The 25,644-nt window shown below is 39.6% G+C and overlaps 1 protein-coding gene and 1 long non-coding RNA gene across 10 annotated transcripts in view; one reads left to right on the top strand and one right to left on the bottom strand.

Annotated features, from left to right (window-relative positions):
* DOCK4 (dedicator of cytokinesis 4) overlaps positions 1 to 25,644 on the bottom strand; it is a 473,807-nt gene that overhangs the window by 33,215 nt on the left and 414,948 nt on the right. For 7 of the 9 annotated variants that reach the window (XM_074035823.1, XM_074035824.1, XM_045387474.2 and 4 more), the window contains 7 exons: positions 25,039 to 25,099; positions 20,132 to 20,225; positions 11,367 to 11,515; positions 8,881 to 8,967; positions 6,972 to 7,076; positions 2,063 to 2,204; positions 509 to 675 (listed from right to left, as the gene is read on the bottom strand). In XM_074035823.1, the coding sequence (XP_073891924.1) occupies positions 509 to 675; positions 2,063 to 2,204; positions 6,972 to 7,076; positions 8,881 to 8,967; positions 11,367 to 11,515; positions 20,132 to 20,225; positions 25,039 to 25,099 (805 nt within the window). Of the gene's footprint in view, positions 1 to 508; positions 676 to 2,062; positions 2,205 to 6,971; positions 7,077 to 8,880; positions 8,968 to 11,366; positions 11,516 to 20,131; positions 20,226 to 25,038; positions 25,100 to 25,644 lie in introns of those variants that run through there. The other 2 variants (XR_012432797.1, XR_012432796.1) reach the window with 1 other exon arrangement.
* Positions 629 to 8,720, top strand: LOC141409919 (uncharacterized). The gene is made up of 2 exons (XR_012432800.1): positions 629 to 763; positions 4,653 to 8,720. It is a non-coding gene; the product is annotated as an uncharacterized lncRNA (long non-coding RNA).

The following is a 25,644-nucleotide window of genomic DNA, read 5'->3' on the forward strand; positions in this document are numbered from 1 at the left end:
CCCCCAAGAACAAGCAGCAAAAGATGGCACATAACTTACCCACCGTACCAGCAGTCTACCCAACTGTTCTCTGTCTTTAGGACCTCCTTTTCTCTGTTCCTTATGTATTCTTTATTAATTGAACTTTATGTGAAAATAAACATCCCAAGGTTCCCACAGTTGGTTCAACATAAATGAATGAGAGGACTGACTTCAGCCAGGAGTTCTCAAAGACTGGTCTAAGAACCACCAGCATTAGAATTGTTCCAAAAAAGCTGATTTTAGGACCTCCTCCCAGACCAACTGATTCAGAATTCCTGAGCTGGGCACCAGAAATCTGCTTGTTAGGGAGCACTCCATGTCACTCTGATACACGTGGAGCTGCAGAACCACTAGACTAAATGATTTATATAGTCCCTTCTGTTTCTGTCACTTGACACTATTCTGAGTGAATATTTACCAAGGGTTGCACCCCAAGGGGCTCGCAGTCTATCTGAGGAGTTAGCATGTAATAAGAATTGCATGGTACCTTGAATTCATTCTCTTTATCTTTTGTGCCTTTGTGAAATGGTCGGTCATAGCGGAATTTCCAGATGTGATTCACTTTATAGAAACTTTTGATGTTGTCCGGAACGCCCTCTCTCTGCAGGACCTCCTGGCTCTCCGGAATGGGGGTCACAGCATATATCTGCAAATCTAGGATTAACGAGTCAAGGAGAGAACCTGACTTGGCAATCCATGGAAGTCTGGCTCGGGCTGAACCATGGCAGAGAGAAGAGGATGGGTAAGAATCTTCTGTTTCCATTTCAGTTGAAGTCATTTAAAAAATTACCAAGAAGATGCCAAGAACTCAGTTCTAGCAAATCATGTCTCAAACTACAGGTCTTGAACTAGTTCTAGGTAGGTGAAGTATCAGCTTGAAATTTCCATGACTTAAAATTTTCATGACCTCTGAATTTAGATATCACTAATTTGTGTGTGTGTGTGTGTGTCTGTGTGTGTGTACGTAGACGTGAATGGTTTGGGCCTTAGGTACTCAGGATAATCCTAATCCTTGTTCATGAGACATATCTTAGTCTGTGCATGAGCCATTTAAATTTATTGTTTGCTGATAATAACATGTAAATACCTATGCAACCATGACCAAAGACAGAAACTAGAACATTGACAGTGACTTCCACCTATCTGTGTGATTTTCTGTGTCCCTAGCCTTCCCACATCTGTGATAACTTCTCTCCTAAATCTTGTATTCATATGCAGGGTGTTTAGTTATAGTTTATATTTTTAAAAATTACATTAAAGGGGTATCATATTAACTTGTATATTTACTTCCTTCTCTTCTTATCTAAAGAAAGATAGCAAAATATTTTTCCTATGTGCTTTCTTGCATGTCTTGCATTTTGGTTTCTGCTTTGAGATGGTATTCACAATTGTCAGTGGAAGTTTTAGGTGTTTTTTAAGACCATCAGTTTCAGGAAAAGGCAGAGGGGTTCAGAAAAGAGTGCTGGGGTGAACTGCCTTTGTCTCTAATACCTATATAATTTCAGCTCAGTTGTTTGTGTTAAGACAATAAGAGTATGAATTATACAACAATGATTAAAGGCTGTTCAGGATGCCATAGCTAAAAGCCCCCGAAAGATACTGGAGTAGCTCTTTCTCGTGCATTCCTCATTCTAGAAAAAAATTATCAGGGTGGGGGGAGGGGCAAATAATATGAGCCAGTAAGCATAATACTATGATTTTCTTGAACTTAAGCAGTTTCCACAGGATATGTCAAAGGAAATTTATTCTAAAGGAAATCACTAGAAAGGAGCTTTAAAGGCAGGGTGAGCTATTCAAGAGGTTTAATTAAAAGGGAAAAATTCTTTCAAGAGAGTTCTTTCAACTGACATCATCATAATAAATAGAACAATTAAGTTCTATTCAGAAGGAGTTAAGCTAAAATTAAGACGATGGAAAAAAGGGAGCAGTAAGGATGTGGCTGTTGAAAAGGGACTGGTGGCTGAACAACCTTGCATGAAAATGCTCTGCAGCTAAGAGCCAGTGCAATCTCACTGAGTCCAGCCCTTGTAGGTGCGGATACACTGAGCTTCTGCCTGGAAAATGGTCTCATCGGGCTGGTTGGCATGCTGCATGGCGATGGCGTGGGGGAACTCGTTCAGCATTCTCTGTTGGAAGGCTTCCAGCCTCTCGTAGTCATGCCCTCGACACACAAACTCCTTATTCTGGAGATGAAAGCAAAAAAGAAATTAGGGCTATATAACGGAGTGGATTACAGACAAAGTCAAAAAACATGACACTGGCAGTAACTGACCACACGCCTCATACCAAGACACTCTAACAAAAAATATGTTGGAACAATCTGAAAAGTTTGCCCAATTGTTAAAAATGCAGATAAAGATCAAGAGTTCACTCTCTACTGCATTTCATAAGACCCAATAGAATGCCTCACTCTTTCTGGTTCACTTGCATGAGGCGCAAAGAGGATTCTCAGAGCACCAAAGTATAAAAACGAAACACTTGTATTCCCTCTAAATGTTAATGAGCACATGTGTAAAGATTATTTTTATAAAATACATATGAAATTCACATGGGTAATTTTACAACGTGGAGGAAAAGTAAATTTGTTGTCTGCTTTTTGTGTGTGTGTGTGTGTGTGTGTGTGTGTGTGTGTGTGTGTGTGTGTATGAGTATTCTGCCATTCATGATGCTCTCCTTCAGGAAGAATGGTGAAGGTTATTTCTGAGGTAGGTTAAGACAGCTGGAAAGATGGGAAGGTTTCCCAAAAGTACCTGAATGATCTGATTAGATAATGATGGATCTGACATTTTAATGGTAATGAAGTTGTAATAGAGCACAGTCATTGACGAAGCACACTGCATGTGTCATTCAACTCATACAAGCTTGACAGGTAGTCACTGTCCCCTACCCCACCCCATTTTATAATTGGGGAACCAGGGCTGAAAGTCTTTTTTTTTTTTTGAGATGGAGTCTCACTCTGTTGCCCCAGCTGGAGTGCAGTGGTATTATCTCGGCTTACTGCAACCTCCATCTCCCAACTTCAAGCAATTCTTCTGCCTCAGCCTCCCAAGTAGCTGGAATGACAGGTATGCACTACCATGTCCAGCTAATTTTTGTACTTTTAGTAGAGATCGGGTTTCACTGTGTTGGCCAGGCTGGCCTTGAACACCTGGCCTCAGGTGATCTGCCTGCTTTGGCCTCCCAAAGTGCTGGGATTACAGGCGTGAGCCACCACGCCTGGCCACGGCTTAATGTCTGGAAATACTTTGTCCACGTGTACTAGATTGAAATTCTGGTCTGAGTCCAGACCTTGGGCTCTTTCTAAACTGAACACGGCCTAGTGTACGCAGGAAAAATGCCTAGGAGCTACCAAGACCAAGAAAGCTTGCGGGATCTCAGGCCTTGGAGATCGTCAAGTTAAGGGGAGATCAGTTTGGGGCCTAGAGAGCTGAGGCCCAGGGTTTTCCATGTTGTCCAGCTCTATGAGGTTCTTATGTAAAATGCTGTAAAGAGGAACTGCAGGCCACAGTGAGGGAGTAAGAAACAAGTCATGGGCAGAGGCTTAGTTCTTCCGCAAGGAAAGGGCAGCTGCAGGCAGGCAGAGGAAATGCAGCAGGAACTGAGCTGGATAAACTACCTCGATTCCCCACAAACCCCTAAATAAATCATGATCTTTTGAAAAACACAAGGTTAAGGCAGACTCTACCTATAATTGTGGACCCCATACAATTCTATATTTAAAACTTTCTAGATAAAAGTTACAATATCTGATGCTGTATTTTAAAAATTCTACTCAAAAGATAATTAATTTGCTTGATAAAATAAAAGACAATACATCCCTCTCTGCCTATTACAGGAGCCCCCAAATAAATATTCAAATATCCTAGTAAATGATATATATTTTAAAACAATGCTTATACATAACAGTTTGTAAAAATCGGGGCATTTGCTCTAAGAATACAGGCGTTCAATGCTATTAAGAAGCCATTTTAAAATAAAATGAAATTTTGGCTGATATTTGGGACTCCAAGAAATAAAGCATCTTCCTTATCAGTACTCTTTTTTTTTCTGAGAAAAACATAGCTTTATTGAGATATAATTCACATAAAACAAAATCCACTTTTTAAAAATGTGCAATTCAGTGGTTTTTAGTATATTTATAAAGTTGTGCAAACATTAACAAAATTTAATTTCAGAATCTTTTCATCATTATCAAAAAGAAACCCTATACTCATTAGCAGTTACTTCCTATTTTCCCCTTCCCCCAGCCAATCACAAAACGACTTTCTGTTTGTATGGATTTGCCTGTTATAGAATTATACAATGTGCTGGCCTTTTGTGACTAGCTTTTACTTAACATAGTATTGTTAAAGTTCATCCATTTTGTAGCACATATAAGTATTTCTTTTCTTTTTATTGCTAAGTATCATTGCATAGACATGCTGTATTTTGTTTACCCATTCATCAGTTAATAGACATTTGGGCAGTTTCTATGTTTTGGCTATTATGAATAATGCTGCTATGAAGATTCAGGTACAAGTATTTGTGTGAATATGTATTTTCAATTTTCTTAAGCATGTATATAGAAGTAGAACTTCTATGTTAGTATTCTTTAACCCATTTTCTTTTCTTTTTTTTTTTTTTGGAGACAGGGTCTCACTGTCACCCAGGCTGGAGTGCACTGGCTCAATCACAGCATACTGAAGCTTTGACTCCTGAGCTCAAGCAATCCTCCTGCCTCAGTCTCCCAAGAAGCTGGAACTAGAGGCGCATACCACCAAACTACTTTTTTATTATTTTTAGTAGAGACACGGTCTCACTATGTTGTTCAGGCTGGTCTTGAACTCCTGGGCTCAAGTGATCCTCTGGCCTTGGCCTCCCAAAGTGCTGTGATTATAGGCGTGAGCTACTGTGCCCAGCCAAAAGTAACCTGTTTTCCATGAGGGGAAAAATCCCTACTTAGATCATAACATTGTATAAATGTATTTGAGTTCTAAAAATTGTCTTGGAAATTGATCAAACAACAAAAGACTTCTGGCCTCAAGCAATTCTCTTGCCTTGGCCTCCCAAAGTGCTGGGATTACAGGTGCGAGCTACTGTGCCTGGCCAAAAGGAAGTTTTTAATGTTGATATTTGTTTGCTTTTAAATCCAAGAACAGACTAGAATCTGATTCCTTAAGAAAAAAGGTCAGGCTCCGGGATTCTGAAGAGTGTAGTGCCCTTTAGAAACCAATAGAGGGGGACCCTTCTCTTTCATTTTGAAGCAAATGCCATTTATACCCAGGAAAGCTATTTTTAAAAGAAGGATGATATAGAAGATTGATTTATTCTAATTGACTTTTTAACAAAATTTATTCTATTAGCTAATGCAGTTTTCCAATTTGCTAAACTCTCTTTAAAATTATGACTCTTAAACTACTTCTAGCTTTTTTAAACTTTATACTTTTAATTATAATCTTTCAGATGTGACTCTGCCAACAGTGTCATGTCTGTCTGTGCCAACAGAGGGAGATGACCTACTGAGGCAGAGAAGCATCTGGACCCTGCTGTGCAATCCCCAGCCCTCTGTGCGGCTACAGCTCTAGACTGTGCCGCTCCACTCAGAACCTGGATCCAGGCCATCTGCAGTCCTTAGCGGGGTTGCTCATAACAGCTTGGGACCAGCTACACCTCCAAAACTTAGTCTTTTAAATTCAACATGTATTCTGACTCTGCCATTTTTTAATTTTCATTTTTTTGGGAGTCTCGCTCTGTTGTCCAGACTGGTCTGGAACCAGGTTCAAGTGATATTCCTATCTCAGCCTCCCAAGTTCTTGGGATTACAGCGTGCCACTGTGCCCACTTACTGACGTTTTTTATCAGGAATCAAGATTTCCTCCATTTTTAGGCAGGCCCACCTGCAGAGTCAGCTTTGTGACCGCCCACTATACTGTGTTTTAATGCAACAAGGAGATTGCACATTATGTCTGTGTAGCACCCAAATGCACGGTCATTTCAATTGACTAAAGACAACATTTGTTCCATGTGATACTAAAATGAACCTGTATTGGATATTTTGGGATCTACCTATCTGTCTTTTTCATTCTGAAAGGCAGATAATGATTATTAAACAAACAATAAAGTGAAATCTTTCTCTTCTTCTCCAAGCACACCCATCCTAGTATCCTGTCATATGTGCTGACAGGCAAGATTTAGGTAAAAACAAACATCAAAATATTTGTATATTGAGAACTAAAGTTGTAACAAATTGATTCAATTTTAAAATTATCCCAGATACGTTTCCTTAGTTGCTTGGGAATTACATTTGTTCTTTTAAGCAATGTTTTTACACAAGGAAGGTGTATATACTGAAGTGTCCAATAAATATTCAAGCCTAGAAGACACTACTTGGCAGAATGTGAAAAATGAAAAGAATGGAGTTGAATATTTTATTATCTTGTAGGTATCTTAGAATGTCTAAAGGTTTTCCCTTTGTAGAAATGGAGTTTATACTAGCAATAAATTGGGTCTCTTTGCTGGGTGACATTTATCTTTTTACAAATTCATCAAAATGGCCAAACAACACTCTTTACATGGTGCTGGAGGTAGGGTTTTCACGTGATGTGAAACTGCATTGCTTTCGATACTCTGCAACTCCCAGCCTCCTGCAGTGCCCCGCCATTTTTTTTCCTAATACTAACTTGATGGGAATTGCAGACTGAATTAAAATAGTGGGTATCATATAAGGGAAACTATTATTATCAAAGATTGCTCACAAAATATACTAAATTTAGGAAGGGGTTGATTGCTATCTCAGAAATTATTTAAAACAAGGCATTCTAGATTAATATAATGTCAGCAAAGTAAAAGTTTAAAGAAAGTCTCATGCATATTACTACCTGTCATATAAAATGTCACTAACAGCTTAGTTTTCTTGATTGGGATATCTATATGAGAACTATGAAAGCAAAATTAAATAGTATATTACTTACTCTTAAGAAAAATGGAAATTTTTTTCCATAAAATCCAACTCTGAAGAACTCTGGTTCAAGACGTTGCTGGTCCATAATTTTGTCATACAAAGAGGCTTCCATCATCTAGAAAGCACAGAAAAGTTCTAAGCATTTTATCTCATCTTTCGTTTCTATCAAAGTTAGAGAATAAGATTTCTCTTTTATATAAAGGAGAACTTTATTTTAATTGAGTTTGCTGAAAAGAAGGTCTGACTTTCTTTTTGATGCTTTAAGTTGGGGATTGGCAAATTTCCTCTATAAATGTCCAGAGACTGTTTTATATTTTGCAGGCCATATTGTCCCTTCACAACTATTTAATTCTGCTAGGCCCAAAGGCTGTAGTTTGCTTACCCCTGCTTTAAAGGATCAAGTGTATTATCACATGTTATCCCAAGAGAAAAATTATTTCTACGCATGTAGTCTATCAAGAAAAATATTTTCTTCACAATTAAGTAGAAATTAACGTGAATTATTAGAGGCAAAACTTTTCTAGAGAATTCTCGTGCCAGATGTACTTACCTGTGGGTTTGCCTCCACCTGCCTATGGTAATTCAGGACATTTGGAAGGTGCAATCTTGCACAGGTTGGGCAAGGATAAAACAACAAACCAAACCAAAGGAGACCCATAGTGCAAAGTGCTGTCTGGGTCGAAAGCTCTTAAGTGCGCCTGACAATGTTGAAACTATGAAGCATATAAAGCTTATGGTTTCCCATTCATGGCATTATCATCCCCAGGGTTTCCAGAGAAAGACTAATATTACACTTGAAGATTCCTCCTCTATCCCCCCTCTAGTAACAGCACCCCAAAGAGCAGTTGGCATGAAGTATAATGCTTTGGGTTTATAAAAATCTTAGTGACTATGGCACCCAAGGGCTCTCACAAGTAAACATCATCACCTCGCTTCTCGTCACAGGAACAGGATGCCAAGAGATGAACATCAATGTTTTTATATAAAACTGCAGTGCCTGCCAGAGTCAACATGATGGACTGAAGTTAAAACAGGGTTTTTCTCTTTCATTTTCATGTTAGGAGAAGTATCGATGAACTGCTGACATGAAATACTGTGCCAAAAGGACAGAGTCAGTTCCTGCCAGTTGAATAAATTCCTTGTTGGGGTGTAAGGGATTTTATGAGCTGTTACAGGTTTATGGTATTATCTCTTAAATGGCTACCTCAAAATTAAAAGGCAGTATTGTAATCTTTTTTTAATGTATAAAAACTGATGATCCTACTTTAGAAACCCCGAGGAACTGACACACTCAGCAGGATCTTGTGTATTACAAGATGACACAAACGTTCATGCTGCTCAAGAGTAAGGACTTGGAGGGCAAGGAGGACTTGTCTGAACCTCAGAGCAAAGCAGGTATGAAACATCTGGTTCAGAGAAACAGAGTACTCAACTCCTTGAGCTCTTAGGTGCTAAAATCTCGATCTAAGTCCCGCAAATAAAAACACATTGCTGAAGCTAAAGAGAGGTGACGCGTACAGAATTTGGCCCTAAATTATTTAGAAATAGGTCAGCCATTCCCACAGATTTGCAGATTATGGGACTAAGAATGGTATATTGTTACAGAAACATGTGTAAGTGGAAACTCTTCAAACAGGGTGGAGATTTTCCACAATAAACTAAAAGTGTTAATCCTGGATTAGACTGTATATTTCATATATGGTGTATTAAACAGATCAAGCGCTCACTTTTTTATATTAAATAAAAGCATTACACAAATCAATTTGCTATTTCTCTGTATAAATAGCTAAGTATGCTTCAGAGGATTTATCTTAAAAAACGTTTCTGCAAGACCACAGAGTTAATTTCATAGAACCACACTGGAAAGCTAATCACAAAGGGAGGCTATGGCCTGATCAGGATGCAGTCAGGCACCTTACCCGCATCTTGCTCAGGTTTCTGTAGTCATAGTAACTCTCATACTGCTCTGCAATCTTCCGGCACAAGATAATGCCATTCTCCCAACACTGTGGACAAATGAATGAGATCAATGGAACCATCCGACAACATCCACTTACTTCTACCCAAAAGTCAGAACATGAGTGTGTTCAGAGCACCAAGCCTTACTCCTTAATCTTTTTTTTTTTTTTTTTGAGACGGAGTCTCGCTCTGTCACCAGGCTGGAGTTGCTCAACTCGGCTCACTGCAACCTCTGCCTCCCTGGTCCAAGCGATTCTCCTGCCTCAGCCTCCTAAGTAACTGGGATTACAGGCAGGCACCACCATACCCAGCTAATTCTTGTATTTTTAGTAGAGATGGGGTTTCACCATGTTGACCAGAATGGTCTTGATCTCCTGACCCCATGACCCGCCCACCTTGGCCTCCCAAAGTGCTGGGATTACAGGTGTGAGCCACCGCACCTGGCCACTCCTTAATCTTTATAACATACCTTTAATCATATCATTGAGACTTTAAGCTTGAAAACACCATGTAATTAAAATGTAAATTATTAAAAATCCTTTGAATGCTGGAAACGATAATCTACCACAACAGTCATTAATATTTGGTGCATGAACAATATTTTTTGCTGTCATTCCAGAATCATCTTGAAATAACTACAGTTCCACAATGGCCGAGTAGATGGATATAAACAGGCAGAGGAGAGAATTACCACTGACCCCTAAGGCCCAATTATCTGTGACTGGTACCCTGGATTTCTTGCTTGGCTTAGTTGTGCTTGCAAATTGTGAGAGGTCTAACCCAGCTGGTTACTCTCAGCAGAAATGTATAAAAGTCTTTGATCTAGTATAGGTGTCAGCAAACATTTTCTGCAAAGGGCCAGAAAGTCAACACTTTAGTCTTTGAGGACCATATAGTCTTTGTCACAATTACTCAATTCTGCTGTTATAGCACCAAAGCAGTCATAGACACAATTAAGCATGGCTGTGTTCCAATAAGAATTTAGGGCCAATAAAACATGCATTTCATATCATTTTCACATGTCCCAAAATGTTATGATTCCTTTGATTTCTTTCAAACATTTAAAAACGTAAAAGAGATTTGTAGCTTTGGGGCTGCACAGAAACAGGCAGTGAGTCATGTGACCTGTGGACCATAGTTTGCAACCCCTGATCTAGCACAAACTCCTGGGGATGGACCAATACATGAATCCAGAGAGTTTGTACCACCTTATCCCACAGGTGGAAACTTTACAGCAGGAGGGCACAAAAACATTTCTTTTGGTATTCATGTAATGGTATGTCAGTGTAGCTAGATAAATAATAAAGGAAGATGTGAAAGAAGCAATTTCCTTGCATCAAATTTTTACGTGTACCCAATTATATTTTGTAAAAGAATTACAGCCATTGGTTGTATTTTAATTTTCTGTTTAACCTTCGCAATCTGGAAGATATATTTGAGTCTAAGACATGTACCACCAAAGCATCCAAGTGTTCAAATCCAATAAACAATGGTGGTCAGATTCATGAATTTTTTAAAAGAGGACTACAAGCCCTTGAAGAGGGGGAGGAAGTGGAGGGAGGTGATGTACTGAATTGCTTTATGAGGTCAGTGAGGTTTTTTCAACACCCCAAGGCATCTCTTAAGTATATGATGGGATGCCACAAAATTCTTTAAACAAATTAAGTTTCATATATTTTACCTTAAAGTAGAATGGGGCAGAATGCATGCCAATTTCGGGAGACTGTGAAGGGTGATAATGGTTTTTCAGAGAATATAATACCTGTGTGCTACAGTCTGCACATTTGGGTCTCCTACAAATTTGTATGTTGAAATCCTAACCCCCATGGGATGGTATTAGGAAATGGGGTCTTTGGAAGTGATTAGGTCATGAGGGTGGAGCCCTCATGATTGGCATTAGTGCCCTTATAAAAGAGGCCCCAGAGAGTTAGCCAGTCCCTTTCACCATGTGAAGACACAGCAAGATGGCCCTCACCAGACACTGTATCTGCCAGGGCCTTGATCTTGAACTTCTCAGCCTTCAGAACTGTGAGAAATAAATTTCTGTTGTTTATAAGCTACCCAGTCTAGGGTATTTTGCTAAAGCAGCCAGGAATGGACTATGTTACTGGCGATCAAAATCTCTAAATCCTTGTTTATCAAAGTGTAATAAAAGGTCACGCACATTGGACTCTCCTAGGGTCCTTGTTAAAATCACAGATTCCCCAGCCTCATGCCAGATAAGGCATGAATCAGAATGGCTGATTCAAAATCAAAACGAATCAGAATGGCTAGGAGTGGGGCCTAGGAATCCTCATTTTAACAAGCTCTTGGGTGTTTCTAATATACGTTAAAATGTGAGGATCTCTGCTCAAGGAGGTGGGCATTCATACACTAGAAATGAAAGGGAAAGGGACATCAACACCACCCCCCCAGGAGGGACCCCAGGTGGGGCAGGGCCACTTACTTTGCCTCTGTCAAAGTTCTGGATGATGGTGAGGTGCAGGTGCTCTTTGCGCTGCCATTCTGTTTGCATGGGGTAGGTCAGGAACTCCCTGAGGGGCCGATCAGACCATTCCAGTAGCTCATCATATAAGAGGAGGGTATATGCAGCTTCTGCAAGTCACGTGGGAAGGCAATGATTGAGACAGGACCCCAAGCCACATTCCTTCAAATGTGGCCAGTTTCCGACAAACTGGGAAAAAAATACTATTTTCTAAACTTCGTGATATAGCAGAAAAATGTCCAGAATATATGCAGCAGTAGGGTAATGAACGAGGACTTCCCCTGGATGATGGACTTGGGCTTCTCAGAGATCTGTACTTCATCTTTTGTTTCCCTGTAATTTCTGTTTCTGTTTTTGCCTTTTGTTTTTGTTTTCCCTAAAATGTCTGTATGCTACAGCATAATAAAAATGTGTAAGGATATCTTGCTGTTGCTGGTTCAAAGATGTGGGGAGACAGGCCTTTGTTTGCTGGGAGAGTTCACTAGTAAGTTCCTTGGGGACTATGAGCATCTTCCAAAGAGCAGGCTTAGGAAACAAAAAATGGCAAATTCTTTGGAATAATAAAGGGCTGAAAAATTGAAACTGGTGAGGAGCGGGGATCAGAGTGGAGGCAGAATTTACAAGGGGCAAAGAAGCCAGAGAGAAGCTGAGTGAAGACAAAAAAAAAAAAAAAAAAAAGAAAAAGAAAAAGAAAAAGAAAGAAAAAAATCTAGCAACAGGGTAGGAATTGGAGAGGGTGGAAATGCTGGATGAGGAGTAGGGGGAGTATGTCGGTGTGTGGGTGTATTTGTGTGTGTGAGAGAGAATGAACTGTTGCAGGCTGTGTGACATGACCACCTTGCCCCAGATGGCCCCACAAATCTTCTGTAAAGACTACTGATATCATTACGTGCTTGACATGGTTGAATTTCCTGCAGAAACAAGGGGTGATTTTTCCATATACACATAAGTGGAAAAGGTGACTTATGAATTTAAGTATAGTTGGCAGATAGTGTATTTGACAGAATACTTGCCATTCTGCAGGTCTCTCCTTTTCCTGAACTGTAAATATAGCCAAATAGATCAAGAATAGGGACCAGAATTGTCACTGATAAAGGACTATAATAATTTTTCCTCTAATGTCATAATAGCCAACTCAATTACTAAATTGAATAAAATGGACAAATACTTAGGTTATTCGTCCATTTAACTCCACCTCATAGGTTTCTCAAAAGACATAATGGTAGCTTTTCAGATGGTATCAACAATGGTAATTCCTTTTCTTCATTTATTTGCCTTTAGGGTAACTACACATAAAGCCCTAAAGTAACATGCTAAGTTATAATGCTATGATGTGGCCATCTCCATGTAAAAAAGATAGTTGCAATAAGAAGGGCCAGGGCCCCTATCACAGGCTCTGGTCTTTTTTCTCTTCAGTTACATTTGGTGAGCTTATACAATCTCCTGGTCAATTACTATTGTGAAAGCTTTCCTAATCCACCAGCAGTCTCTTATCCCCCTCCACTCAGTTTGCAGTTACCAATATGAACTTCTTTCAATGCAAATAAATGATGATGTTGCTTCCCTGGTTAAAACCAGTCAATGACTCTCAGTAGCTCAAACAATAAATTTAGGTCTCCTACAGTGACAGAGAAGGTTGCTCATGATCTGGTTCTTACCAGTCTCTATCCCCATTTTCCCATTGGCTCTCCATGTAGTACAGGTATGAAAGAGCCCACCTCCAACTCTTTTAAGAAGCTTCAGTAGCTGCTGAGGCTCCAGTCCTCATAGTTGGACCCCCCGGACTCCAGTATCCACTTTCCAGGAATGAGCAAGATGCACTGTGGTCCAGAGGCAGCTGGGCACAAGAAAGCTGCCCGACAGGGACAGGGATGCCTTCTGTTGCATGCACTCTTGTTGGTCTCTTTCTTTATGGGATTGAATGTAAGATGGACAGAGAAAGCAGCCACTAAAAAGGGTGTCAGTTAACTGGTGGATGCAGACACAGAGCTGAATCACCATAACATAGGTAGCCATGGAAGACTGCTCTGATTGCACAAGAATTATAATAACCAGATCCTCAGAAGAGTGCTGTTATTTTAATAGGCATCTAGTTTTCTCTGACATCCCTGAGATGATCTCCTGATGTTTAATTCCCCATGTATCATTGTAATAAATGCTAAGTATCTAAGGAAACTCTACGTGTATTTTTGTTCTCGCATCCACACTCTTTGCTCTTGTCATCCAAACAAGCTGTGCTTCCTCTCACATACCTCTCTGATTCACACCTAAGGGCCTCACAGCTTGCGCCTGCAAGACTTTCTTTCCCCTTTAGCAGAAATAACGCCTACTTTCTCTCAATGACCCGGCTCAGGTCATCTTCTTTGTCACTCAAATTTCTTTTGTGTATCTGCCAACATGTGAGTACTCAGAAAATACCCCAGAGACTAACTGATCATTTCAAAGGATTAGGAAGACTGAGTGATGTCCTTCCCACAGCTACCTACAGGCAGTGATGACTTCAAGGGTGATGAAAGTCAAATTTACAGAGACAGAAAGTAGAATAGTAGTGGCCAGGGGTAAGAGGAACGGGGAGTTAGTGTTCAATGGGTACAGAGTTTTAGTTTGGGAAGATGAGAATAGTTCTGCCCCTGTAGTCTCAGGTACCCAGGAGGCTGAGGCCAAGAGTTCAAGATCAGCCTTGGCAACACAGTGAGTCCTCGTCTCTAAAAAAATTTGTTTTAAAATTAGCTAGGTGTGGTGACACACCCCTGTAGTCCCAGATGCTTGGGAGGCTGAGTCATGAGGATTATGTGAGTTCAAGACCAATCTGAGTGATACAGTGAGACCCCCATCTCAAACAAAGTTAAAGTTCTGGAGGTGGATGGTGGTAATGGTAGCACAACAGTGTAACTATACTTAATATCACTGAACTGTACAGTTAAATGGTTAAGATGGTAAATTTTATGTTATGCAGAATTAAAAAACAAAAAGAGGCCAGGCACAGTGGTTCACACCTATAATCCCAGCATTTTGGGAGGCCAAGGCAGGTGGATCACCTGAGGTCAGGAGTTTGAGACCAGCCTGGCCAACATAGTGAAACCCTGTCTCTACTAAAAATACAAAAAGTTAGCTAGGATGGTGGTGGGCGCCTGTAATCCCAGCTACTCGGGAGGCTGAGGCAGGAGAATCACTTGAACCCAGGAGGTGGAGGCTGCAGTGAGCTGAGATTGCGCTATTGCACTCCAGCCTGGGCAACAAGAGTGAAACTCTGTCTCAAAAACAAAAACAATCCCCCCCTCAAATCAAAAACAGCAATGAAGGTCTCCAGTCCCCAAATGTTTTCCCAATCAGCTTGCCCTTGTAAGGTCCTGGGATGGGTGGAATGCCAGGTGTGGGTGAGGTGCCCTGGGAAAGCCTGGGAAAAGAAGGCATTAGCAGGCAATCAGATGAAACTGACAAATGACTGAGCGATGGCATGGAAAAGATGTGAAGACAAATTACACCTGTTTCAGAATTTGATTTGGGAAAATGACAACATGTATCTGAAGAAAAAAATGTGTCTAGAGGAAGCAGTAGTAAATTTTTATTAATCCCATTCTACCATTTTGAGAAGCGTATTATAAGGACACCAATATGCAAAAAAAAAAAAAAAAAAAAGAGAGAGAGAGAAGAATAGAGATGAATTAGGAATGGAGGATGCTGTCACAAAAGGCTGGAAAAGGGTTAAGTCACTTAAACAGAATCCTAGAAAGACAGAAAAGTTCCCCATCAATTTCACTGTCTCCAAGTACAGAAATGAAGATATAAGAGAGAAGAATAAAATGTTACATGGGAAAAGAACTGATTTCTTATGACTTTGGGGAACATAAAGACTGCAAGTTGAGTAAACAAATGGGATTTACCCGTTTTTGAAATATAATCAGACAAATTTGGACTTTATTTCAGAGAACCAAAATATATCTATTATATATCTGGAGTAGCTTATCCTTACTTCCCTTCTGCGTTTTTTTTATGAACTTTAAAATTTTTTAAAAGTTTACTTCTTTTTTTTCTTTTTGAATTGAGAATTACCAATATTGAGAAAGAAAATCTGCTAATCAGGTGTTAATATTTAATAATTAAAGGGTACATTAATTTGTGATGCATTTATTTAAATCTCACATTGCTAGGCACTATTCTAAGAACTGAGAAGACTAAAGTAAGAAAAACATCACTGTGGGCTAGGTGCGGTGGCTCACACCTGTAATCCCAGGACTTTGGGAGGCCAAAGCGTGTGGATCTTCTGAGCTCAGGAGTTCGAGACTAGCCTGGGCAATATGACAAAACCCTGTCTCTACCAAAAAAAAAAAAAATTAGCTGGCTGTAGTGGCATGTGCCTGTGGTCCCAACTACTTGGGAGGCTGAGGTGGGAGGATTGCTTGGGCTTGGGAGGCAGAGGCTGCAGAGAGCCGAGATCGTGCCACTACATTCCAGCCTGGGCAACAGAGTCAAACCCTGTCTCAAAAAAAGAAAAGAAAACATCATTACTGTACTCAAAGGACCCTTTAACTGAAGATTATCCATATATACATGCATGCATGTACATACACAATATATAATATATAATCACATAATATGCAATTATTAATTTAAAAAAACCAGTTTGATATGTACTTTAATAGAAATCTGGGGCCGGGCATGGTAGCTCACACCTATAATCCCAGCACTTTCGGAGGCTGAGGCAGGTGCATCACCTGAGGCCAGGAGTTTGAGATCAGCCTGGCCAACATGTCTCTACTAAAAATACAAAAAACTTTAGCCAGGCACGGTGGCAGGCACCTGTAATCTCAGCTGCTCAGGAGTCTGAGGCAGGAGAATCGCTTGAACCTAGGAGGCGAAAGTGGCAGTGAGCCGAGATCACACCACTCTACTCCAGCCTGGGCGACAGAATGAGACTCTGTCTCAAAAACAAAACAAAACAAAACAAATCTGGAAAAAATGCAATGGGAAAAAAGAGATGGGAAAAATCACTCAGCCTACGGGAGGATTGTGGGGCATGGAGATGGTGAGAGAAAGAGAAGAAAAAGAACTTCAGGAGGGGGATGGCTGCATGGAAAAGAAGGCGAAGGAGCTGATCCTGAAGGATGAAAGGAGGGTATGTGGTACAAGTGGTAAGATGAGGCTGAATAGACAGGCGTTGGTTCAATTACAACAGACCTTGAATAAAGAATTTGTAGTTTATTTTGTAGAACACATACACTGACAAGAGAGTGCTGTCTAGGGAAGGAGTTGGCAAACTTTTTCTTAAAGGGCCAGACAGTAAATAATTTAGGCTGTGGTCTTTGTCTCCACTACTCAGTTCTGCCACTGTGGTGCAAAAGCAGAAACAGACAGTACATAAACAAGTGGGCATGGGTGAGCTGTTATAAAACTTCCCTTACAAAATAAGGTAGCTAGCCTGTAGGTTGTAGTTTGCTGACTCCTGTCCCAAAGAGTAACTGGTGATAGTCCAGAGGCAGTCAGGTGAGAAATGACGAAGGTCTAACTGAGGCAGTGAAGATGGGAATAGTGAAAAGGAAATGGTTTTGAGATTTCTAGGAAACAGAATTAATAGAACTTCATGAATGATTATTTGAGGGAGGCTAGAAAAGTCAAAGATACACCAGGGTCTTCTGACTGAGTAAACAGTGATGTTACTAATTGAGACAGTGGAACCTCAGCTAGAGGAATGTGTAAATTCTAGGAACACAAGTACCATTTCAGAAAGGATTCCCTTACTCTTTTAAAGCTGGGGGAGGAGCCATGATTCAGGAGTTCCTTGGAAGAACAGTGTGGCAAAAGACCAAGATTTGTAGTTCCCAAATCTAATTAAAGGGTTCTGCTTAAGATGGAGTACATCCTCTCTCTCCCACTGATTACAACTAAACAGCCTGGAGAGACTATATAACACAACTATTGGAGGACTCTGAAAAGTAAGTAAGAGCAGGTGGACTGAGGAAAAAAACTAATACTCAAAGAATGACATACCATAGTTAATTCTGTTTTTATTTTTCGCCTTCCATATCTCCTGGCTTAGACTTTCCTGTTTCCTGGAACTGCAAATGGGAACAGACAGAAAAAGCTCCAAGAAAAGTTCCTTTAGTCGGAGTACCGGGTAGAAGGTCCCCTGTGGGGTGAAGCTCTGTAGAAATTTCTGGCCTCACTCTGAGTTTCAGAAACAAAGCTACACAATGCAGGGGTGGCAGTGAGTGCAGTGGCAGTGGCAGTAGTGCCTTCTATGAGCTCTTTTCTTTCACTGCTTTGCCCACAGAGAGACCAATTGCAGAGAGAGCATCATGGCATGAAGAGGATCAAGCCTTGGCTATATAGCCAGAGTACTAGGAAAGGAAGTTCTTGGGAGACAGGAAGAATGGGGAGGATCACAGAGGGGAGGGAGCTCAAGAAAGGGATGCTAAATTCTGTATATGAAGTCAGACTCATCTCCAAGGTGCACAAGTGTAGAACAAACCAATGGATCAATATAACAAGGACTTCTATCTGTTAAAATTTAAAAAGTTAATGTCTTCCTAAAGATTTTAACAGAATCCAGAGTCCTAGAACATAATATTCAAAAGGTCTAGAATATAATCCAAAATTATCTGACTTTTAAAAAACTAAACAACTCTCAAAGGGCAAAAGCAATGAAAAGATGCCAACCCCAACTAGATGCAGATGTTAGAATTATAGCCAAAGACTATGAGGTAGTTATTATAACCATGCTCCACGAAGTAAAGGTGAACATTTTTGAATAAATAAAAAGATAGACATTCTTTGCAAAGAAATTGAAGTTGTAAAAAGAAAATAACTACATGGAAATTTTAGAACTGAATAATGCAATAACAAAAATAAACATTTCACTGGAAAGGCTCAATAGCTGAATGAAGTGACAGAAGAAAATCAGTGGACTTAAATCAATAGACATTAGTGATCTGAAAAAAAAGGAAGAAGAAAAGTTGAACAAAAATGAACAGAGTTCCAGGAACCTATGGAACAATATCAAAAGGCCCAACATTAATGCCATTACAGTCCTCAAAATGAGGAGAAGAACTGGTAGAGAAATATATTTAAGGATATAACACTTGGGAACTTCCCGAATTTGGTAAAGGAAATAAATGTACAGATCCAAGAAACTCAGCAAACCCAAACAAGTTAAACTAAACAGGAAAACCATGCCCATACATACAATAATCAAACCACTGAAAACCAAAGATAAAGTCCTGAAGATAACCAAAAAAAGTTACAAATTTCAGGTAGGTGAGTAATTTATTTTTATTATTTCTTGAGACAGGGTCTGGCTCTGTCATCCAGGGTGGAGTGCAGTGGTGCGATTTTGGCTCACTGCAGCCTCTGCCTCCCAGGCTCAAGTGATCCACCTCAGCCTCCCGAATAGCTGGGACTACAGATGTACACCACCATGCCTGGCTAATTTTTTGTATTTTTGGTGGAGACAGGGGTTTCGCCACATTTTCCAGGCTGGTCCATAACTCCTGGGCTCAAGCGATCCACCTGCCTTGGCCACCCAAAGTGATGGGATTACAGGCGTGAGCCATCAGGTCCGGCCTCGTAGGTGAGTAATTTAAATGACTGCATATTTCTCGTTAGACACCATTAAGGCCAGAACACAGTGGAATTATATTTTTAAAGTACTGAAACAAAAGAACTGTTCACCTACAATACTGTATCCAGCAAACATATCCTTCAGGGATGAAGGTGAAATAAAGACATTCTTAGATGAAGGAAAACTAAGAAGATTCTTCACCACTGCATCTGCTTTAAAAGAAATACTAAAACAAGCTCTTCAGGCTCAACAAAAAATTATAATAACAGAAGGAACCTGGGAACTTCATGAATGCAGAAAGAAGAACAGAAATGGCAAACATCTGAGTAAATAGAATAAAGTATTTTTATCCTCTTAAATTTGTTAAAATAGGTATGACTATTGAAAGGCAAAAATTATGACATCATTTGATGGGACTTTCAATGTATGTAGATGTAATACATATGACAACTACAACATACAGTGGGAAGGATAATGAGACCTACATAGTTGTAAAATTCTCATATTTAACTTTGATATGGTTTGGCTGTGTTCCCACCCAAATCTCATCTTCAATTGTAGCTCCCACAATTCCCATGTGTCATGGGAGGGAGCAGGTGGGAGGTAATTGAATCATGGGGGATGGTCTTTCCCATGCTGCTGTCATAATAGTGAATAAGTCTCACAAGATCTGATGGTTTTATAAGGGGGAGTTACCCTACACAAACTCTCTCTTGTCTGCTGCCATGTAAGATGTGCCTTTTGCCTTCCACCATGATTGTGAGGCCTCCCCAGCCACGTGGAACTGTAAGTCCATTAAACCTCTTTTTCTTTATAAATTACCCAGTCTCAGGTATGTCTTTATCAGCAGTGTGAAAACAGACTAATACAAACTTGAAGTGGTAAAATCTTAACTATAAGCAGACTATAAGAAGTTATGTATCTATTTTGTAATCCCAAGAGCAACCTCTGAAAAAGTATGCAGAGATATAGTCAAACAACCTACATGTGTGCCTATATGTATCATGTATATGATATATATAGAATCTGCAGAAATATTCAACTAAAAATAAATTTTAATTTTAAAGTAGAAATGCTTGAGTCTTCCACTCAAATTATGAAAAGCGTAGGAATGATCATGCTTAATACACCAGCCCCTTCCCCAATCTAAGCCAAAAGACAGAATTACCTGTAAAGTTCTGTGCTTTGAGATGCAGATCATAGAGTTTGTGAATGTAGCGTATATACATCTCCTCCTTGTTCAGTTCAGTCTTATAGAAGTTCTGTAAAATAAGAGTACAGGTATGGATAGTTCCTCAACAGTCTGGCCTACAATTATCTGCCTTTTACTCTGCTAATGTTCCATGTGTGAAGCCAAGAGAACTGATGCATTTTTCCATGTAAATATCTCTAAAAATGAAGTAAGGTGGGTCAGTGACAGTGTCAGTCATTTCCTAGCAATTACTGGATAAGTTGGTATCTTGTTATTTTTTATTTTATTTATTTATTTATTTATTTTTTTGAGACCGAGTCTCGCTGTGTCGCCCAGGCTGGAGCACAGTGGCCGGATCTCAGCTCACTGCAAGCTCCACCTCCCGGGTTTACACCATTCTCCTGCCTCAGCCTCCCGAGTAGCTGGGACTACAGGCGCCTGCCACCACACCTGGCTAGTTTTTTGTATTTTTCTTTAGTAGAGACGGGGTTTCACCGTGTTAGCCAGGATGGTCTCGATCTCCTGACCTTGTGATCCGCCTGTCTCGGCCTCCCAAAGTGCTGGGATTACAAGCTTGAGCCACTGCGCCTGGCCCCCTTGTTATTATCAGGTTATTATCCCTGATTCCTATTTCTTTACTTTTTATGATTTTTTGTTAGTTTAAATGTCAATGAACAATCAGCCTGTTCAACTAAAAAATATTAAGAATATGTAACAGATTAACCCATTTATTAACTTTGTTGATTTATATTCAAAGGACAGTTTCTTTCATTTTAAATTTCAAAGATATTTTGTTCTAAAGAAAAAAGTCTCAGCTGGGCACGGTGGCTCATGCCTGTAATCCCAGCACTTTGGGAGGCCAGGGTGGGTGGATCACGAGGTCAAAAGATCGAGACCATCCTGGCCAACATGGTGAAACCCCATCTCTACTAAAAATACAAAAATTAGCTGGGTGTGGTGGCACACACCTGTAATCCCAGCTACTTGGGAGGCTGAGGCAGAAGAATTGCTTGAACCAAGGAGGCAGAGGCTGCAGTGAGCCAAGATCATGCCACTGCACTGCAGCCTGGTGACAGAGCAAGACTCCGTCTCAAAAAAGAGAAAAAAAAAAAAAAAAGCAAAAAGTGTCTAAGACATACAGGTAAGGATGAGTAAAAGCAATGTAAAAGAATGTGAAGGAGGATAAATAAAAAGGCTCTTTATTTTTAAGATGTTATTCTGCATTTCCTACGTGTTGGACTTCAAATGTTTCTAGTTTATGTCCAAAACATAAAGGGACTAAGAGATTTTATTTCAAATTATTATTATAGAAACATGCTTACTGAAAATATTTTGTTTCCTAAGAAGTATTTAGATCTTAGGAAACATCTCTAAAATGTTTTTAACAAAAACTCAACTTTTACTTACCTGGACACATTATGTTGGCTATTTTATTTTTAGACAGAGTCTCACTCTGTCACCCAGGCTGGAGTGCAGTGGTGCAATCTCAGCTCACGGCAACCTCCGCCTCCCGAGTTCAAGTGATTCTCCTGCCTCAGCCTCCTGAGTAACTGGGATTACAAGTGTGCACCACCACACCAAACTAAGGATTTTTAGTAGAGATGGGGCTTTGCCATGATGCCTAGGCTGGTCTTGAACTCCTGACCTCAAGTGATTCACCTGCCTCGGCCTCCCAAAGTGCTGGGATTACAGGCATGAACCACTGATCCTGGCCTAGGCTGGCATTTTAAAGGCATACTCATAAGCATCCAAAGCTACTTCTTCACCACATTATAAAGCACATAAGTCCTCACTGAACTTAGTCAACATAAAAGTGAATATAAATGAAGTTGGGTTCTAGTAAAAGCATAATGTTGTCAGTCTCCAAAAAAGACACGTTTAGTGAACAAATCATTGTGCATTATGAAATCTCTGCTGGAGACACTTGAACTACTATCACTATTTATTGTTACTGTTTTATTTGATGCTAGTTGGTGTGTGGAAGAAGGGGAAATCAGTGATGAGGGAATAAATCTGTTGACTTGCGGGAGTGACAGGCTTTTCTAAGGAGGAAAGACCAGGAATTCTAAAAACGTTTTAAAGCTGATTAGCTAGACAGGGCTTTGGTAATAATGGACCAACCTAGCAAGTGTGGCTGTTGAAATGGTACTTGGGCTTGAAGCCTAAGGATCTGCTATCAAATGTACTTTCTGCCCATTACCTAACAGATGTCCGTTCTTCAATCTGAAGACTCTTCCAACTTTGAGACACTGATATTAAGTCAAATAAAACATAATTTTTTTTTTTCAATTTATACCATTATCCTCCTTCTTTTACTCTTGTCTCCTGTAGATCTTGGCATTCTTTAAAAAGTTCAGTAAATAATGCTATTCACATCTCTCTTATTATAACCAAAATTATTTTAATTAGCAAGAATTGTTGTACCATAAACACAAATCTAACAACTCCACAGCAGGTTTTTATATTATTAAAGGATGATTTGCTCTAATAGCTTTCTGGTAAGAAGCAGCTTTGAGAACAAAACAAGCAATCACTCTAAATAAATAGTTATCTTAAAAAAAAAATCTCCAGTCAGCAGATGATAATCTTTCAAATGTCTGACAAAGTGTGTGACACAAAGAACAAAACAATAATTACATTTCCTAGTATTAGTCATATCAAATATTACTTTTTTAAAAAAACCAATTTAACTCGGATCTTGTAAGGAATGCCAAAGCTCTCCTGAAGACAATCTGGAATTGACTTTTCCAAAAAGTTAAGAGAAGTCTCTAAGAGGAAGTGAGTAATTGAAGAGAACCACATTGCTACTAGAAAAAAATCAAGAACTTTCCATGTGGAGTAGAGGCTAAAACGATTAGCTTCAAAGTGATATTTTTGGTTCTTTAATAAGTATTCTTCTGCTAGTCTGAAATAAGTAGAGCTTTTGAAGTGTTAAAATTTTCTAGAAGGACTATTCTTGGTCAGTGCAAAGCTATCAGGATAATGTCCCAAGTGGTTAGTAATGTGGCCACTGATTATACTATGTTAAATCTCAGGTGTATTCCTACTGGGAGACTAAATACATAAAAGGCAGAGCATTAACTCTTTCATCTAAGGAAGTGATCTCTTCTTTTATACCAATTGTGGAAAAGAACATAAGGTCTATATTTATTTGTTCATCTCCAAATGGAAGGTACTTGTGAAAGAAGATGGAAGAATGGAGAGCATTACTTTGGGGAAAGGTAAAGACTTTGAGGTTATTTATGAGACTTTGTGCCTGGAGTTGAGGCAGAATCAGGGTTAAGAAGACAGAGAAGACCTAAAGCACTTAGCTTTTCTCCCAACACTGACATACAAGCAGAGACGTGGGAGAAACTCAGGCTGAAGGTCTTGACTGTGATGAGGGGCTGGCAAAAGCAGGTAAGAAACTGGAGAATCAACTAGGAAATTTAAGAGAGGGAATGACTATGTTCAAGGTTAGAAATGAGTATTGAGAGCAGAGGTCAATGGTCTGACCCAGTGAGCCTGGGCTGATGGCCTACAGGTTACCGTTGGGTCTAATGAAAACATTATGGAAGACAGTGAACAAGATGTGGCCTGATAGAGGATGCTTAGGTTTCACTATTTTTAGGGACCGATATTGGAGGTGGAGATGTAACAATTAGATTAAAAATGTGGAGGAGGCAGTGGGTGTGATAAAGACGGATACCATCCTAGACTCAGAGATGAGGAGCAGTGCAGCAAAAAATGAGGAAAATAGATGAAAAGACAGTCACAAGAAAGCAGAAGCCCTGAGCTTTGAAGACGGACTGTGACAGAAGTAGACAAAGTAATACAAAACTAAACAAAACAAAAAGACAGAAACTGATGAGCTAAGAAAAGGCAAAATCAAAGTAGGGACAAAAAAGAATTTCAAGGTGCAAGCAAATAGAGAACAATATGGTATGTGAGGAACTCAAATGATCAGAGTAAGGATAAGGATGACTGTGCAGAACTTAGAATGTAATAGATGGCAAGGATTCCTTTATTCTATAAAATATAACAAAAAGAAACCATGAGATTCATAAATACAGAACTAGACTTTTCCTGTATTTCATATTTTCCTGTACTTCAGATCTGATTAAAGGAACTTATGAAAAACATTAATTTGACTTATGCTAAAATATGAAAAATAAATGTCTAAATGTAGGGCCACTCCTTTGCTCCGCAGTAAGAATACCATTCTATTTAATAGTTAGTTATGTGACATTTTATATAAATGTTGGCTTGCCCAGGACAGCTTTGGATTAGCCTGTTATTCTTACAGAATGTTTAATTTTACTCTCAAAAATGTCCTGCTTGGTCATCCTAGTTATAAAGCAAACCTTAACAAAGCTGCTATTATGAATTCAATTTGCAAAAAAGCTAGAGTGAAAATTAGCGTGTTAAATAGAAAACTGTCATAAGTTCACAAATGAAGAGATCACTAATATTTAAGAAAATATGGACTGCATATCACTCTGTGAGAAAGGAAAAGAAGAACAGAAAGAAATTGTTACACAAAAGTAGAAAGACCTCTAACAGGGGACACAGTGCTTTTTCCCAGGACAGCAACAAGACTCTAGGGGGGTGATGTAGTACAACCAGGAAACCAAACAGCATCACTCTGGGATCCCACAGGGGTCTCCTATTAGGGCTGCGGGAAATGCAGGGGATGCACTTTGTAATGTCGGGGACTGAGGATTTCCTGGGCTTTAATTTAACCTGTAGCTCACTATGCTTCTCTTAAAAACACTTGTAAATTTAGAAATAACTCTTCTAAGAAACATCACATTGCAGATTAAACACAAACAAAACATAGTATTTCTGGGAAAAAAAATACCAGTATTAGGAGAAAAGGAAAAAAAGGGGAATAGTTTACTAACCAGAAGGCTAACTGTGCAGCCAATCTTTTTGCCATCTACCTCTCCCATTTTCATGCAGTCCCTAAAAACAAAAAGCAATAGTCAGAACTCAGAACTTCCTTCCTAGGGGCAAACACAATTTGTTCTTTTTGGGGGGAAAAAAAGAAAGAAAGAAAGAAAGAAAAAGAAGCCACTTTTAGAGACCAGAGGCAATTTGCATGCTCCAAGGACTGATAATCTAATCTCTGGGGAATCTGGGGAGTCAGAGACTCTTGAGCATCAGCTTCCGTTAAGAATTGCATTGCCATGTCAAGATTATGCTCCCTCTCAATGGACATGGGCTCAGGAAGTTAGAGTGAAAGTGTGTTATTGTACACTTTCTACAGTGGGATGAGAAGTGGTTGGTAAGCCTGGCCATTAACAACGAGAATGAGGGTTTCATTCCTAAAATAACACCAAACCACCATGTATTTAAGTGGGATGAACTACTTTAACAGTTTAGATAATATAAAAATAAAAAACATAGGTCTACGGAAGGTGACAGTGTAAGTTTCATCCCACCCACATCCCCTTTTTAAGAGAATAGCAAGACTGTACAATTCTCCGTTACACTGTTTTCACCCGAAA

This window comes from Macaca fascicularis, chromosome 3, assembly GCF_037993035.2.
Source record: "Macaca fascicularis isolate 582-1 chromosome 3, T2T-MFA8v1.1".
In the NCBI taxonomy this organism is placed as follows: domain Eukaryota; kingdom Metazoa; phylum Chordata; class Mammalia; order Primates; family Cercopithecidae; genus Macaca; species Macaca fascicularis.